Raw genomic sequence first — 16323 nt, forward strand, 5'->3', positions numbered from 1 at the left:
TTTAAGAACACATAATCAAATTAAAATTCATTTAACTCAGGTTTGGGGGACAGATAGCACAATTAAACTTAAGTCCCTTCCAATCTGAAAACATTTTTGAAAGCAATAGAAAAAATATTTGGCAACTCTAAAATACCTGTGCAGGAACTGTTTCCCATAAATTCTAAATCCCAAATTCAGGAAAAACTCTGCCAAGAGCACAGAAATCTGATTCATTCCATTGTTTAGACTTTCAGAGCCAACTCCAACTGAGCTAGACTGTCTAGCCCAATCTCCTCATACCAGACGTGGTGACTCAGGCTGTGGGGTGAAGGGCCTTATCTAAGGTTTGACCTCTCTATGGAAAGCAATCAAAGCCATTCTGTTGCCAAAGTACTGAGATATACCCCATGCTGGGCTGACAGCTCTCGGCCTGACAATCAGGGGCTGAGCATGGGTAAACAAAGCATATACTAGGTCTTAAAACGTACTAGATGTAAATGTAATAATATGAATAGAGCTCAAAAAATAAGATTAAAAACAAGTTGCAGGCCTCTATTTAGCTGAGGATACCGCTCAATTAAACCACAATGTATAAAGTTTAGGGATATATCACACTTGGCAAACAAAATATGAACAGACGAGACACTCCAAGAGAACTGTCGCTTCTGGGGTAGGGAATAAATGAGGGGTACAGGATCAAGGAGGACTACAAAAGACTAAACAGACATGGGATACTGGTTAGTAACATGGAATCCACCTTGTCTGAGGCTGAATTCCAGCTCTGCCATTAACTAGTACATGCCCTGGCACAATTACTTAACTTCCTTTCTAATACATACCCACACAAATAAACTTCTAATAAAATTTGTCTAAAAGAAAAAAAACTCTATCTAAAAATTGTTTTTTATGTCAATTGTATATAGCTCATTACAGGTTGTCCTAGTATATTGATTTATTAAGTGCATATATAATGACCTTTTTTCCAGAGGATCGAGGTTTTCCTAGAACCCTGGGTTCTGAAAAAAGCAACATGCTTCTATGCTACTGTCTAGAGCAATTACTTCTAAGCAGGATATATAGGTTAGTTATATTCAAATCCAAGATAAAAAATTATTGGTTTATTCGGCTCTTAACACATGGATTCTTTAGCATCATTTATATTTTTACTGGGGACATTTTTTCTTAAGTAAAATCCCAGCCAAGCTAAAAATACCAGTTCTCATAAGATTTAATCCACAACACTTACAGAGTATGTGTATGGACATACACGTGCCTGGGGTTACAATATAAAATGAGGGGGCAGCAGTCAGAATAGTTTGAAAACCAATGATTTATTCCACTGCTTTGTCAGGAGAGAAACAAACCACGAGGTCAGGCAGTTTGCTCATAGGCCTTCATGATCAACTGCTACATGCAGCAGCAAGCAATAAACTCTTAAATCAGAACCCAATTAAGCCCTGGCAAGGTAGCTCAGTTGGTTAGAACATCATTCTGATACACCAAGGTTGCGAGTTTGATTTCACAACCTTGGAACATACAAGAAGCAACTAACGAATGCATAAGTAAGTACAAAACAACTTAGAGTCTCTTTCTCTCGTCAATTAAAAAAAAAAGAATCCAATTAAGAGTTCTTCCCATTACTGCTTCCTCATTTGTGCCAGCTGCTTTAGGATGTAAACCTGCACTACCCCTGTCCTTTTTTGTTTTGTCATTATTTTTAGATAATCGACGACTAAATTAATTCCCTTTCACACACACACACAGAGTTCTCAAGTTGTCCCTCTGGCCCCTTCGCTCAGCAAGTTTAACTGCCTGTCTACTATGCGCTGGGCTCCGTGCCAGTGAAGCTGAGGGGCGATCAAGCATGTCGCCATGGTCCTCGCCCCGGGATGACTGCCCTGGGGAGACTGACAGGTCAAATGGTAAAGGAATGCAATGTGCATCATGTGATCAAAACAGAGCCACATATTAAAAACAAAAGGAAGTTGGCTGAAAGGATTAAATGAGAATTGCACTTACCCTGTCTTTCATATTGCAGACTATTTTTGCATAGCATTTGTTGCTATCTCTTGATGGAACCGTCCATTCCAATGGCCAAAAGTAACTATGGTAAACCTAAGAAGATAAAAGCACAATTAGACCCACCATCTTAAGAAGCATGTTTCTCAAACACTAGCTGTGGTACAAAGACAAGGGAGGCTCTACAGACTTTCAATAAACAATAAAATTCATACAGAAACAGACTCATAGATGCAGAGAACCAACCAATGGTGGCCAGAGCAGAGGGGGGTTAGGGGGCTGGGTGATAAAGATGAAGGGATTAAGAAGTACAGACTGGTGGTACAAAATATTCACAGGGAAGTAAAGTTCAGCACAGAAAATGTCAATAATACTGTAATAACTACGTTAGGTGCCAGGTGCATACTAGACTTATTGGGGGGATCACTTTGTAAATTATATAATTGTCTAACCACTCTGCTGTATGCCAGAAACTAATATAAAATAATAATGAATGCCAACGTAACTGAAAACTAAAATTAAAAAAAAAAAACACAAAAACACCAACAAAATTCATGGAATAAATAGGAATCCAGTCAGAAAGCGAATTACTTTATAAATTCCTATTGTCAGGTCCTTTTGCTATATGCTCATCTTTTAACTACATGTCAGGCTCAAAAGAGTAAACCTTAAGCAATGACAACAAAGACCAAGCAAATGAGAGAAAGAAGCCATGTCATTATTGCTGTCTTGAATTAACATATGGATTAAAAAAACAAAACCAACACTATCTTGTTACCTGAGAGGAATGACAACTTTGGGCAAGAAATAAGTGCCAGCAACAATGACAGCAATTACCTAGTTTTCTTGCTCAATACTTCCAAAGACATTTCCTCCTTCGGCACTGTTCACCAAAAGTATTGAAGGGAAGCAGAGAAGGAGGGAGGGAAGATGGGCAAATGGAAGGACACAGACATCCTTGTAGATGTTTCATAAACTTAAGCCCTGGATGACTAAACGGATTTATTTTCTCCTCCAACTGCTAGCCTCAATTCAAAACATATTGTATATGGTTGGCTGCCTTTTAAAAACATACTGATTATGTAGACAGTACAGTACGTGTTCTTTTATATTATAAAGTGATATGAATTTTTCTTAAAATATGGGTTATCAAATTGAATATATAGTATCACAACAATTGTACAGGAAAAAGACGATTAAAGAAGTTACACCTAATTGCTAACAATTAATGTTACAAACATAACTCTATGAGTAATTGTTTCCCATTTCCCTTACATTTTTCAAAATTTCAACTCAAATGTATTATTCTTATAATAAAAATGCAAATTTTAATAAAACAAAATCCATACATTGTCAAGAAGTGGAATATATAGCAAGAACCTTAAAATTTAAATATTTCTTAATAGGAATCTATTCTCAGAAAATAATCGGAGAAAAAGACAATGAATCATGAAGAAGTTCCTCATTCTACCAGTGGTGAAAAACTGTAAACAGCCTAATAAATAAAAGCAAAAAAAAATTATTATACAGCATCCCTAAAAAGGATGTATAATACAAGTCCTTTTTAAAAAAGGGTATTTTAAAAATGTTGTTTCTAGGGGGAAATATTTTTGACCTAAGATTAATTGTAAAATAGAGGGAAAAATGCACATAACTTAATCGCACTTTTAAAAACATTTAAGGTGTATGCACTTACATAAAATTATACATTATACAATATACAAAAATACACAAAAGTACTTAGAGACTAGAATATGCCAAAATATTCATTAGCAGTTATCACTTCATGAATTAAAATTTCCTTTTTTGTATTTTCCTAATTTTCAAACTTCCTATGAAGATTATTTTTAGAGTCAGAAAAAAGTTAATAATGTGTTAGTAACAGACTGAGATATTACATGCTACTACTAATGTATATAATAAAGACAAAGATTAGTAAGGGATTTAAAATAAAATCACATCCTAAAACTTGCTGATTCACAAATCTGATCTTTTAGAAGGTTTTACTAAAAACCTTTCCCAAATGATTTAAAAAGCAGCAGTCAGGTTGTAGCATTATTTATGTATATGAAACTAGTGTACTTTGTGTGCACTTTCCTTAACTGTATGAAAAAAGGTGAGTGGTAAAGTTAGTATAAATGAGATGATACTGGTAAAGTTGGGAAAAACTTAACAGAACAGTGGAAATGTAATTAACTTTTAATTTTCTTCTTTGTACTTTCCCCTATTTTTCTTATTTCCAACAATATTGTTTTAATTTTAAAAAAAGAAACCAGTAAAAGTGGTTCTAAAATGTAGTAAGTATAACTGGATCAACTGACAAAATAGAAAAACAGAAGGTAGGTCAGATAAAAGTACTGTATCAGTATTAAGTTTCCCAAACAAGACAACTATCCTGTGATTTCATAAGAAAATGTCCCTGTTCATAGGAAATACTGAAATATTTACGAGGAAATGGGCATTCAACTTATTCACAATTGGTCCAGGGAAAAAAATACACACAGATACACAGAAATAGAGAGAGACTATGAAATGTAAAAAACAAATGAGCAAATGTTAATAATACATAAATCTGAATAATGAGTATACAAAAGTTCTTTGTACTATTTCTCTGTTTTTCTGTATGCTTGAAATGATTTTTAACTTTGAAAAGCTAGTGATAGTAACTTACCATAGGAGTAAAGAGAACTTACCTCAATATTTTCTTCCCCAAATTTCTCCACAGCTTTCTCTTCAGAAAGACCACAAGCACCATATTCCAGAGGAGTAAATACAGTTGTAGGAACATTTTCATAGTCACACTGTTTCAAAATGGACAAGAGTTAAGACAAGATATTGTAACTCAAAAAAGGTTCACAATTAGGGGAAGAAAGCAGACTAATACATTTCTATCAAAAATATGGGAAGTCACAATCCCAGATACAAATCTACTGTGCAAAAACCATGAACTAATGTGATGAAGTTTTAGCAGATATTTAAAGTCATGAATGATTCACGTGATGTTAACAATAAAAACATACCTTTATCACTTTAATAAAGCAGCCTAAAATAATACGAATGTAACCAAAGCTGATGGTTTCTTTACTGGTAACAGAAACTAATAGATGTCTGAAAAATTAATTAGGTAATCCATATTAAGATTCATAAAAAATATTTTATACCTTTGGGCCCATAACCCTACTCTTAGACATCTATAATAACTTAATATATAGGAAAAGCTGCGTGCATTAACTGAGCAATGCTGTGCTTCTCTTCAATAGTGGGAATAGCTTTAAAATGCAAATAAGGCAGTGGTTCTATAGTATACACACTCAGTGTAATATTATGCAGCCATTAAAATGAAATGAAAACCATAAAAAAAAAAAAGTTAATGATTCTAACTATTTCCAAAGCGTATTTTATGTTAATAGGCACAGATGATAAAAGGATTCTGAAGTCAAAGAAGTTGTAAAATGCTGTATTAAGCAAATAAATAGGTTTCTCAAATACCACATTTCTCAGAGCCTTTAATATGCTGATGTGCACTGTGAAAACTGTTATTATGTAAATGCAAAATATGTTTGTAAATCCTATTTGATAAAAACCTACCCAGTCACATTTGCCCATAGAGGGGGGCCATTCTGCATTTAAAATATGAGAAATTGAATTCTTACTCTCTAAAACAGTAGGGTGAAATCTTCAAATGTGCCTCCCTCTAGAGAGAATAAGTATAATCCTTTTCTTCTAAGATTAACCTTTGGAATTCTCATTCAAAAGTAAAGGCAGACATCTGCTTACAGTATTAATGGTGTATGAGGGACCAGATTTACCTCCCTGCTTTAAACAACTAGGAAACCAGACAAACATGAAGTGACACCTTTTAAACACTGGACAACAGCTACAGGGCAGAACCCCACAGAGGGCAAAGCTGCACAAGGAGAACTCTTGAGGTCTGTGGTGGGGTCCTCCTGAGGTTCGGGCTGAGTACTGTAAACATGTCACAGGAAAGTACTCAAGGGTTAGGAAAGAACCACTGGAAAGCACTGGGCCCCAAAATGACGAGAGCTCTAATTGGACTGGAAGTACTTCTTGTTTGCAAGGCCAGGGTAGAAAGAATGCATCATGTAAGAGCAACAGAGTAGACCTCCAAAGCGCATCAATTTAGCAGTGAAACTAAATCATCCCTAGATGACAGGTTGCTGTTGCCAGACCCTAAAAAAGCTTAAAAGCCTGTTAAAAAGGGGTAAAACAATCCTATGTAACTTAAAGGGCTATCAGAACAAAGTCCGACACTGTATAAAGCAACTCAACAAAACCCAACACTGAACAATGTACAATGTACAAATCAACCAATAGAAACAGACACTGAAAAAATGATGGTGGAATTAGCAGAGGACATTAAAAGAGTTATTATAACTATGTCCTGTCTATTCAGCAAGGTAAAGGAAAACAACCTGCTGAGGGGAAAAAAAAGGAAAATTTATTTTAAATAAATGAAAAAAACTATTTGAAGCACCAACAACACAGATTGGGATTAACAGCCCAGGACAAAGCAGAAGAAAAAAAAAAAGAATCAGTGAATTTGAAGCCATCACAATAGGTTCTCTAAGAAAATGAAGCACTGAGATGAGGCAGGATGGGGGGGGGGGGGGGGGGGCGTGGAACAGGGACGCAGCAGCAAAGCATGAGAGACCCACGGGATAATATCGAGTGAACCCACGTTCACTCATCAGAGGCTAAGGGAAAATATAAAAGGGGAAAGACAGAAAAAAAGTAATTAAATGGCTGAAAATTTCCCAAATTTGATGAAAACTGTAAATAGATAAATCTGAGAGTCTTGGACAAACCATGAGCAGTATAATTATAAAGAAAAGCATACCAAGGCATGCAATAATCAAATTTCTAAAAAAAAATAATAATAATTAAAAAATATTAAGAGAAACAAAGATAAAAATGTTAGTTCGCTTCTTTTTGGAATGCATGCAACCACAAGACTAAAGTAACACTGTAAATCTAAAACTTTATATTTAGTAAAAATATCTTTCAAAAATGAGGGCAAAATAAACTTTTTTTTTGCCTTGGGGAGCCCTCTTCCCACATCATTCCAAGTTTGTTTGTTCTTCCTTGGATATTCTCTCTTAGTCCTAGTTTCCTTCCTCCCTTCTTAAAATTTTAGATATAATTCACATACCATAAAATTGACCTTTTCAAAGTTCCCAACTCAATGGTTTTTCTGTATAGTTACAAAGTCATGCATCTATTACCACAATATAATACAGAAAAATTAATCACCCAACAAAGAAACTCTGCATTCATCAGCAGTTGCTCCCCATTCCCCACCCTCACCTCCCACCCCAGCTAAAATAAACTTTTTTAAAAAGAAAAACAAAAACCAAATCACCATGAGCAGACATGCATTCAATAACTGGTCTCATAGAACATACCTAAGAGTTTTAAATTCCTACAATGACTTTTAAAAACCATATTAAAATATTAATATAACACATTCAACATTCCAAGAGCAGAAGATGTATTTTTAGAAACAACAGGGAAATAAAGCCTGAATACTGGTTTAAGCAGCTCTGGATATTGACATTACTACCTAGATCCCCAAATCCTTTTACATAGACTAGGTATGTGCCATAAAAAGATTTCTTAATTTGGTAATAATTGACAGAAAATGCTATTATGACTATATGAAACATAATAGTGCTGAAATGTGATTAATCAAGCTCATTTTATTCTTGGTGTGCTTCCAAGAGTGACAATTTTCTTAATAAAGTCACAAAGGCACAGCATCCTTAACAATGTCGTTTGGAATTCAGCTAATGAAGCACATATAGGATGCCATCATCAAAATAACTAAATTGTTATTAGACCTGGAAAACTTCCCAACTATCCCTAGACAGGGAACTGGGAGTGTTATTAAAAACAGTATTGCAGTGGGTGAGACCGTGGCACTCACCTTGACAGTGGAGCCTGCATAGAGCCTCTGAGCCAGCAATCTTCCTGCCTGGATTGCTACTGGGGTGAGCTCCGGCTTCCCCTCCAGCACATCGCCAATGGCATAAATGTAAGGCACGTTGGTCTGCTCTTCATCTGTGACAGGTATTTTCCCAGTCCTGAAAATCCATTTGGTTAAAAATCATCATCAATTACCACTATTAATTAAGTAGAACAAAACTCCAGTCTATCCCAAAGAGGCCCCAAATTGTGACTCTGGCTCAGGCAACATTTTAATGTATTACCAAAGCAAAACAACTCAGGGGAAATGAGTGCTCAGAGGTGATTCTCGCTGCTACTTTGAAAATTAAAGGAATAAGAAAACTATTAAGAAACCCTGGAATGAGAAAGCTAGAATACACTTATGATTAAGAATAAGAATTCTAAATTGTAATAACCAGGTGTGTTTGTTATTACCTCTGTGATCTTGGGAGAGCTATTTACCATCTGTAAGCCTCACTTCCCCATCTATGAATGGGAATAATGATCATGGGAATAATAGTGAGAAGAAAAAGAACACCATCACCTATCTACCATAAGGGGTTGTGAGGACTGAATGAGAAAGCATATAAAACATTCAGCACAATAGTCCACGGCTCACAGCAAGTACAGAATAAATGTTAGCTATTAACATATGAAATCTGAACCTTAGAACCAACTGGAAACAGGCCAGCAAGTTATAAAAAAATGAAGATAAAATAATCTTCATGCTAAGATTAGAATTCTCTTCTCCTGAATAAATGTGATTCCTCCAAGGAGTACCAGCTTGCCATTATTTCAAGGGAGCTTGCCATTCACACCACATGCTTTTATTTGGATGTAAGAAAGGTGATATTGGGAAATACCCCTTGCTGCTCCCAAAAGCAAATACCAGAGTCTCAGTTATCCAGTGCAGGGGTACAGTCCAAAGGATTTTAACTTTTATAATCCTTGAAGAAATAAAAGTTTTCATACTTGGAACTATCAGGAGAACTGTAGTAACCATTCTAGTGATCCTAAAACTCCGTAGCTTGAAACATGATTCAAATTTACATATTTAATGAAGGTAAAGCACATACCCACAATTAACTGAGGGCTGGATCTTTTTCTGTACACATTAAAGAAACAAAAAGCAAGCCATTACAACTCTCATTTAGATTTTGAAAAATAAAAATAAAGCAAACAGAAAATACTGTGAGTGGCACTGTAAGATTTTTTCTGAGCTTAAAAAGGGAATTCTCTATGATAAAAATAACTTTAAAAATCTAAAACTCCAATATTAATCAGTATTAGAAGTATCTGGAATAGTATTCAATAAGATATAAGAAAGATTTTTTCTTACTTTTCATTTATCTTTACCCCCACAGCTTCTAAGCCAATTTTTCTTGTGCAAGAATCTCTTCCTATTGCCAGTAAGACCTGAAAAATTAATATACAGTGACTATTAACAAAAAGGCTTTGCATGTCATTTAGTCATTATTTTTTCTGCTTATTAAGCCAGCCTAATTCACCCAGGCCTGGAAAGTAATATTTCATTAAGAAAATAATGCAAGAATTTAGTGTATGGCCATACCACCCTGAACACGCCCGATCTTGTCTGATCTCAGAAGCTAAGCAGGGTTGGGCCTGGTTAGTACTTGGATGGGAGAAAATAATGCAAGAGTTTAAACAAAATACAATATTAGAAAAAATCCTGTGAACGTGATATAGCAGAAATCCTTATCCATTTCTTACTCAGAAACAGGGAGTTAACAATTCCTTAATAAACCTAGACAAGATTAAAGACAAAGACAGTATAGCTTATGACTAAATTCAGTTATTTTACATATTAAAAGTGGTGGGCTGGGGAACTGAAAGGGAAGCACATGGGACAGAGAAATTCTAGCTCATTTAAAAATTCTGACACTTTAATACAGCCATTTGAGAAACAGTATTTTAAGCTTACAGTGGAGAACTCTGAGGCTATCCCTGTACCAAAACCAATTATAATGTCACAAATTAGAATGGGAACAGAACCAATGATCTTGGAAAGAGTAAACAGCCATTTTAAGCACCCAGCAAATTTCCAGGAAGCACACTGTGTGCTTTCTAATGAAGCACTGATGTGAGTCCATTCCTTACCGTATTGTACTCTCCTTCAATGATTTCGTCACTGTTGGTGGACCGAGCTACCACCCTGAGCCGGCCTGGTGTTCCTGCTTCAATTTGTTCAACCTATAAAAGTGATACAAAGTTTTACTCCACAATAAAGACCTGTATCAAAGTGGGTAATTAGTCCTCCCTTTCTATCTGGTCAACCCAAAGTTAAAACACAAAATCTGGTCTGAAAGGTCTCTTGTGTCCCATTTCCCTCACCTTAACATCATTACGACGCTGTGATTCTCTTATTATCCACCCCCCCTTTTTTTGTTGCTTACTGTTCTTAAGCAGAATTCAGAGGGAAAAAAGTGAAAGGGAAAGCCAAAGAGAGCAGACCATACATAATCCCTAAAATCAAACCAACGACTCACTGTCTTGCAAGTCACCCAGAACCACTAATCCCTGGTAGAGCCACTGCTGCTCAAATTTAGATTTTCTGTTGGCTACAGATGATCAGCACTGTCTACAAAGGATAGACAGGGGGAAAGGTCAATCATGATACCAGTAACATCTAAAAGGGCTAAAAATCATAGTGGGCAAGGAGGTGTGCGTGTTTACCATAACTTGTTTAGAATGTAGGGAGGAAATAAGCAGCCCTGGTACTTGTGCTATGCCAAATGAGACTGAACACACTAACCCTCTACACATAGGTGTCAGTGTAACTTACAGACTGGGTAACAATGACTGAGACCCTATTACCTGGCGGCTTCTGCAAGGATGCAGTGAACCTTTGATGTCTCTGAATGACAGCCAAATCATGGGTTCCTGTGAAATATTCACTGGGAGAAATCCATGAAAGTAACCTGCAATTTCTACCCTACCTTTAAAATACAACCACTCTGAATGGAAAAACTGTGAAGGTTGATTTTATTTTCAGCATCAATTAGACAGTAAAGATTTATTTCTTGAACTCTCTTCCTTTCTTACACAGTTAAATCCCTTTGAACACACTGGAAATGTCTTTCCTATTTAATTTAAGGTATAATGTTCTAATCTTTGGAGAAAAGCTGAATTGGTCCAGGGCTCAGATTTGCTAAAAAATGATAAGGGCTTCATCCCACGTCTACTTCAGTCCTGCCTTACCCACTTATCAGATCTGGGCAGGCCTTTTCTATATCCAGAACAATTTCTTCATTTAGAACAATTTTATTCTCCACTGAATATTTGCTCATACTTTGTTCTTTGTTCAAAATGCTCTCAACCCCTCCTCTCTGTAGAAAACTTCTTCCACTCTGTCACACTATGATATAGCAAGTGTTCATTACCAGCCCCTGGGGGGCCAGACACCCTAGTAACCCCAATAACATGTTATGTGCGCAGACATGGGCTTATTTCACCAGGGATAGTCCACCAGTTCTCAAAGGGGCACACAACTCCCTAAATGTTAAGATGCTTATAAAGGAAGATGTTACTTTTCTATCGGTACAGTATGTACATACAGTGCTATTTTCTAATCACAGTCCTAATGCAAACATTACCTCCACTCCCTAAAAAAACTGCCACAGCAACCAAGCAGTGAAAACTTTCAGGAAATTTGTTACTTCGCCCTCACAACAATATTACAAGACAGAGTCAATTAGACTTACTCTGAGCCAGGTATTGTGTTTCTAACTGTAAGCTAATGTGATCTTCACAAAAACTGAGATAGGTGCTATTGTCATCCCAATTTTACAGAAGAAACTGAAGCTTGGAGAGGTTAAGTAATTCCCCCAAAATCATATAGCAAGAAACTGGCAGAACTGTATTAAATCCAGGTCATTCTGACCCCAAGCTCCACGTTCTATCCACATTAAGAGATTCACGGTCAACCTTAACCCACAGAGCAATTTTTTAAATGATAGCTAAAATCTCTTACCTTTAACAAAACAGTCACATCCTTACCTGCACTAAAGGAAACTATTAATCTGAGATACACGCAATGTTTGATTCTGTCACTCTTACGTTTCAGACATTTGTGGTAATGTTAACAAGTCCCAATACATTTGGCACATTACTTGGCCTTTTCAAAAGAACAATGAATGGGCAAAAAAGGCCAGCCCACATAACAAAATTAGGTAACTTTTCAGAAAGGTATACAGTATATCTACTAACTATACTGTATTCAGAAGAGAAATGTCTTATGGGAAAAAATTTTAAATCGGCCTCATCCTGAATTCTTATTTAAATCACTGGTATATATGAAAAAATAAAGTATAACAGATCAAAGATAATAAAGGAATGCATAAGGGGAAGCATTAAACAAAAGAGAGCCAAAAGTAAGAAAGTAGAGGAAGAAATTAAGTTATTGTTCTGTAAATAAGAACAAAGCTATTTAGGTGGTAGGCAGGCACAAGTTTACACACCAGTATCACACAATTCAGAAATCACAGCATTCCTAATGGTTTATTAGGCTGAAAGAATGCTTCTCTCACCCACCAACTCTCTTTCCTAACTTTTAACCTTAGCATAGAATCAACAAATTTACGGGCAACTCCACTTACTTTTATTGGTACGAACTGTTTTATAAACTTGATACCATGTTCTTCCATATGTTCACCAATTTTGTTGGCCATGTCCTGGTCAAATCCTCTAAGGAGAATGGACCGTACCATAACAGTGACATCTAAACCAATGCCAGCAAGGAATCCAGCACATTCCAAAGCAACATAGGATGCTCCGACTACCAGGGTCTTACCCGGGCAGTAAGGTAAGGAGAAAAGATCATCACTGAAAAAAAGATTTTGTAAAAAAAAGAAAACAAAAACAAAAAAACAAACAGAAAAACGTTCATATGTGAATAATGACCAAGTCAAAGTAAATATTTCCACTTTCTTATGAACAAGACACTTTTAAGATTTAAAACACTTAATCAACTATACATACAATATGTAAGCTGTTTTTATGTCTTAGACTACCTTTCTGGCCACCCAGCTGTTTGGGGAGTAGCTTAAGCTACTCTGGCCAAGCACAGCAAACTGTCTAACTTCTGACAGTAACTCAGCTCACAGCCAAAATAATTCTGAACTGTCTGGAAAAGTTCTCCACTAATGTGTTTAATATCATACACTTGAAAACCTAAACCCTCATCCCACCCCTCAGTTCTCTCCGAGGTGGAAAATCTGTTACTTCTCATCTGGAATACCAATTACCAAGAGTGGGGAGAAGAATGGGGACAAACTTGAATTATTGTTTTTGTAATATAAAAGCCAATGATGAAAAGTAAAATCTGACAAAATCTTCTATTTGAGTGAAGAATATGGAAGACATGAATGATATCACAAAAGCACTGTTAGAAAATGAGCTTTTTTTAAATATGAGAAGGGAGCCTACTCAAGACCACAAAGACAACAGTTACCATTTGAGCTGCCCTCCTCCCCCACAGGAAAAAAGACACAAAGGAAAAAAATCTTTTCCCTCCTCCCCGAAAAAAGGTCTAAAAAAGGGTAATTTATAACACAATCAAAAAATCCTGGGAAAAAAGCATCCAAGATCTATTTATCAACAATCTGTCTTAATGTCTTCATAATTTAAAACATCTGAAAAACAATTTTGCTAGTATTATCACTTCATGTACAAAAATAAATCTCTTAGCAAGACTTTCTTGCTTGACTCATTTATTTTAGGAGGTCCGTCTACACTGACATTATGACCATTTGAACAACAATGAAGAGGGACTAGGCTTTGATAAATCTAAATGATCTGCCATCCTCTAATTCTTTCAGTATCCACACTTCAAGTGTTAAAGGGGAAGGTAATAGACAATCCTAGTTTTGCAAAAACTATGTATGTACATGTGTATCATTTACAAAATTCTGTCACTCTTTGTGACTATTCATCTGGTTTTTTTGGTTTGTTTTAATCCTCACCCAAGGATATGTTTATTGATTCTAGAGAGAGGGGAAGGGAAAAAGGGAGAAAGATTGATGCGAGAGAGAAACATCTGTTGGCTGCCACCCGAATGCAACCTGAACCAGGGATCAAACACATAACCGAGGTGTGTATCCTGATCAGGAATCAAGCCCTCAACTTGAGCATATCAGGGTGACACTCCAGCCAACTGAGCACCCTGCCAGGGCTCCCTCTCACTTCACATTATACATTTATAAAATATACTCACACATATATCAATTTCAACATAAGCATTATCCGTATGTTAGTAATGATGTAAACTTGGGGGGCGGGGGTAAGATAACCAATGTTTATAGTTATCAGTTTTTTAAATGTTCTCTTAACTAAAATATTTTTTCCTTCTTTTCCCCAATCTCCTATGCCTTTGGGCAAAAATATGGCAAAAAAAAGAAAAATTGGCTAAGTTCCAGGAAACAGACACATGGGTTTGAAGAAAAAAACAAAACCATAAATCCACAGTGGGTTTTTCCTTTCCAAAATTTTGTCCTTACCTACTGATGCAGTATTCTTTGTCACCAGGGATGCCCAAGTAACGTGGCCTTTCACCAGTAGCAATGAGAAATCTCTCTGCTGAATAGATTTTTTCTTTGCCTTTGTTATTTGTTGCCTACAAAGAAACCAGTATGTCAGTTTTTAATAATGGTTATCTCATAGAATTTATAGTTAACAAGGGCTATTCACCTCACTGTCCAATTTGATCCTCATAAACATTTGGTAACACATAAGAGATATTAAGGCTCAGAGTAATTAAGGGACTTTCTCAAGGTCACAGTGCTAGGAAGTGGCAGAGCCAAGACTCAAATCCAGGTAGTCTGGCCCTGATTCTAGTACTCTGACCCTCTACCACACCACAGAAGAAAGCCCCATAGGAAGATGTGATGGCAAAATCACCACATTAGCCACCCTGGCTCACAGTGGCTATTACTTTCATTAGGATAATCACCTTCTCTTTTCCTCCCCACCTCCAACCAAAGCTCAACACAAACACACCAAAAGCTACTCAGGCTGTCACACAGTTACCTTAATCCTATGAGGACCAACAAACCGCCCATATGCATTCTCATAGGTGACTTTCTTCTCCCGCAAAGCCACCCGGTAGCCCCAGTTCAGAGAGCCAATGTGATTCTGTACAGCTTCTGTCATTTTTCCCCAGTCATGTTTAACTGCATGAGAAGATAAGACAAAACAGTTGTAATCCAACGCTGCCTCTGGAATGTAGACTCGAGCTGGCCAGGCAGGACGTGTGTCTCACCCGGGTGTGCTCTTGTGCCTACCACAGCAACTGGGTCATAGGCCAAGTCTGTTGCTCCTCATCTCTGCTGCCCCCCATCTCCCCCCCGCCACACACACACAGAGGGCCAGGCCATATCCTTAGATTCAACAACAGTAGTCAGACCAGCAGAACTACATAGAATCTTTAACGTCTTCCATGCCCCTTCCATGTGAACTTCAAAGCACCTGAAGGGGCTCGAATTACTTCCCTGATATACACAGGGATATGACGGGCAGATGCTTTGCCCAAGGCCACACACTAATCCAGTGGCAGACACAGACACGCTGTATGTGAAACACCAGGTGTGTGGTAGGGGACTATATCCCCACACTGCAAGCCCCCAACTGCAAACCAAAGAGCTGGCTTTCTTCTCCGTTTTTTCTTTTTAAGATTTCATTTATTTAACTTTTAGAGAGAGGAGTAGGGAGGGAGAGAGAGAAACATCAATGTGTGAGAGATACATCAGTCATTTGCCTCACCCCCAACAGGGGACCTGGCCCAAATCCCGGGCATATGCCCTGACAGGAAACCAAACCTGTGACCTTTTCGTTCACACGCTGGAGCTCAATCCACTGAGCCACACCAGCCAAGGCGAGCTGGCTTTCTTTGTATTGACAATGGGATTCTAAAACTTCTAATACTTAATATTTTAAAGGTATATTTAATTCTTGAGCATAGGAGAAGTCAAAGAAAGAAATCTGAAAAAATATAAAGCCCATACATCTTCCAGAAAGGACCATCCAGCCACCCAATTTACACGACTAAGCTCAAGTAAATTTTTTTTTTTAAGGCCTCAGACTTTCTCTGTACACTCTCCATTTGGAGCTTTGGGGAAAGGGCAGATCACAGGCTGAGTCCCACTCCTGTCACTGCCCTGCCATCAGGCAGATGCAGCTGTGCTCCTAGCCCAGGTCCCTTTGCTCCCTCACCAGCTGGGAGCTATCTGCGTGAGAGTGTGAGAGAAGACAGTCTTCCCAGAAAATTGGAGCACTGTTCTTTGCTCAAGGGCAGGAGATTAGATGTGCTTCTATTTGAAAAATGTAAAATAAGCCTTCATGGGA

The 16323-nt window shown here is 37.2% G+C and overlaps 1 protein-coding gene across 1 annotated transcript in view; it reads right to left on the reverse strand.

Moving 5' to 3' along the window:
- TXNRD1 (thioredoxin reductase 1) overlaps window positions 1-16323 on the reverse strand; it is a 51606-nt gene that overhangs the window by 12559 nt on the left and 22724 nt on the right. The window contains exons 6-13 of the mRNA XM_054574601.1: window positions 15010-15152; window positions 14481-14596; window positions 12582-12807; window positions 10084-10176; window positions 9305-9381; window positions 7946-8102; window positions 4695-4802; window positions 2002-2097 (exon numbers count right to left, since the gene is read on the reverse strand). Of these exons, the coding sequence (XP_054430576.1) occupies window positions 2002-2097; window positions 4695-4802; window positions 7946-8102; window positions 9305-9381; window positions 10084-10176; window positions 12582-12807; window positions 14481-14596; window positions 15010-15152 (1016 nt within the window). The remainder of the gene's footprint in view (window positions 1-2001; window positions 2098-4694; window positions 4803-7945; window positions 8103-9304; window positions 9382-10083; window positions 10177-12581; window positions 12808-14480; window positions 14597-15009; window positions 15153-16323) is intronic.

The sequence above is a fragment of the Pteronotus mesoamericanus genome, unplaced genomic scaffold (assembly GCF_021234165.1).
Source record: "Pteronotus mesoamericanus isolate MK-2021 breed Mesoamerican mustached bat unplaced genomic scaffold, CSHL_Meso_final contig_263, whole genome shotgun sequence".
In the NCBI taxonomy this organism is placed as follows: Eukaryota; Metazoa; Chordata; class Mammalia; order Chiroptera; family Mormoopidae; genus Pteronotus; species Pteronotus mesoamericanus.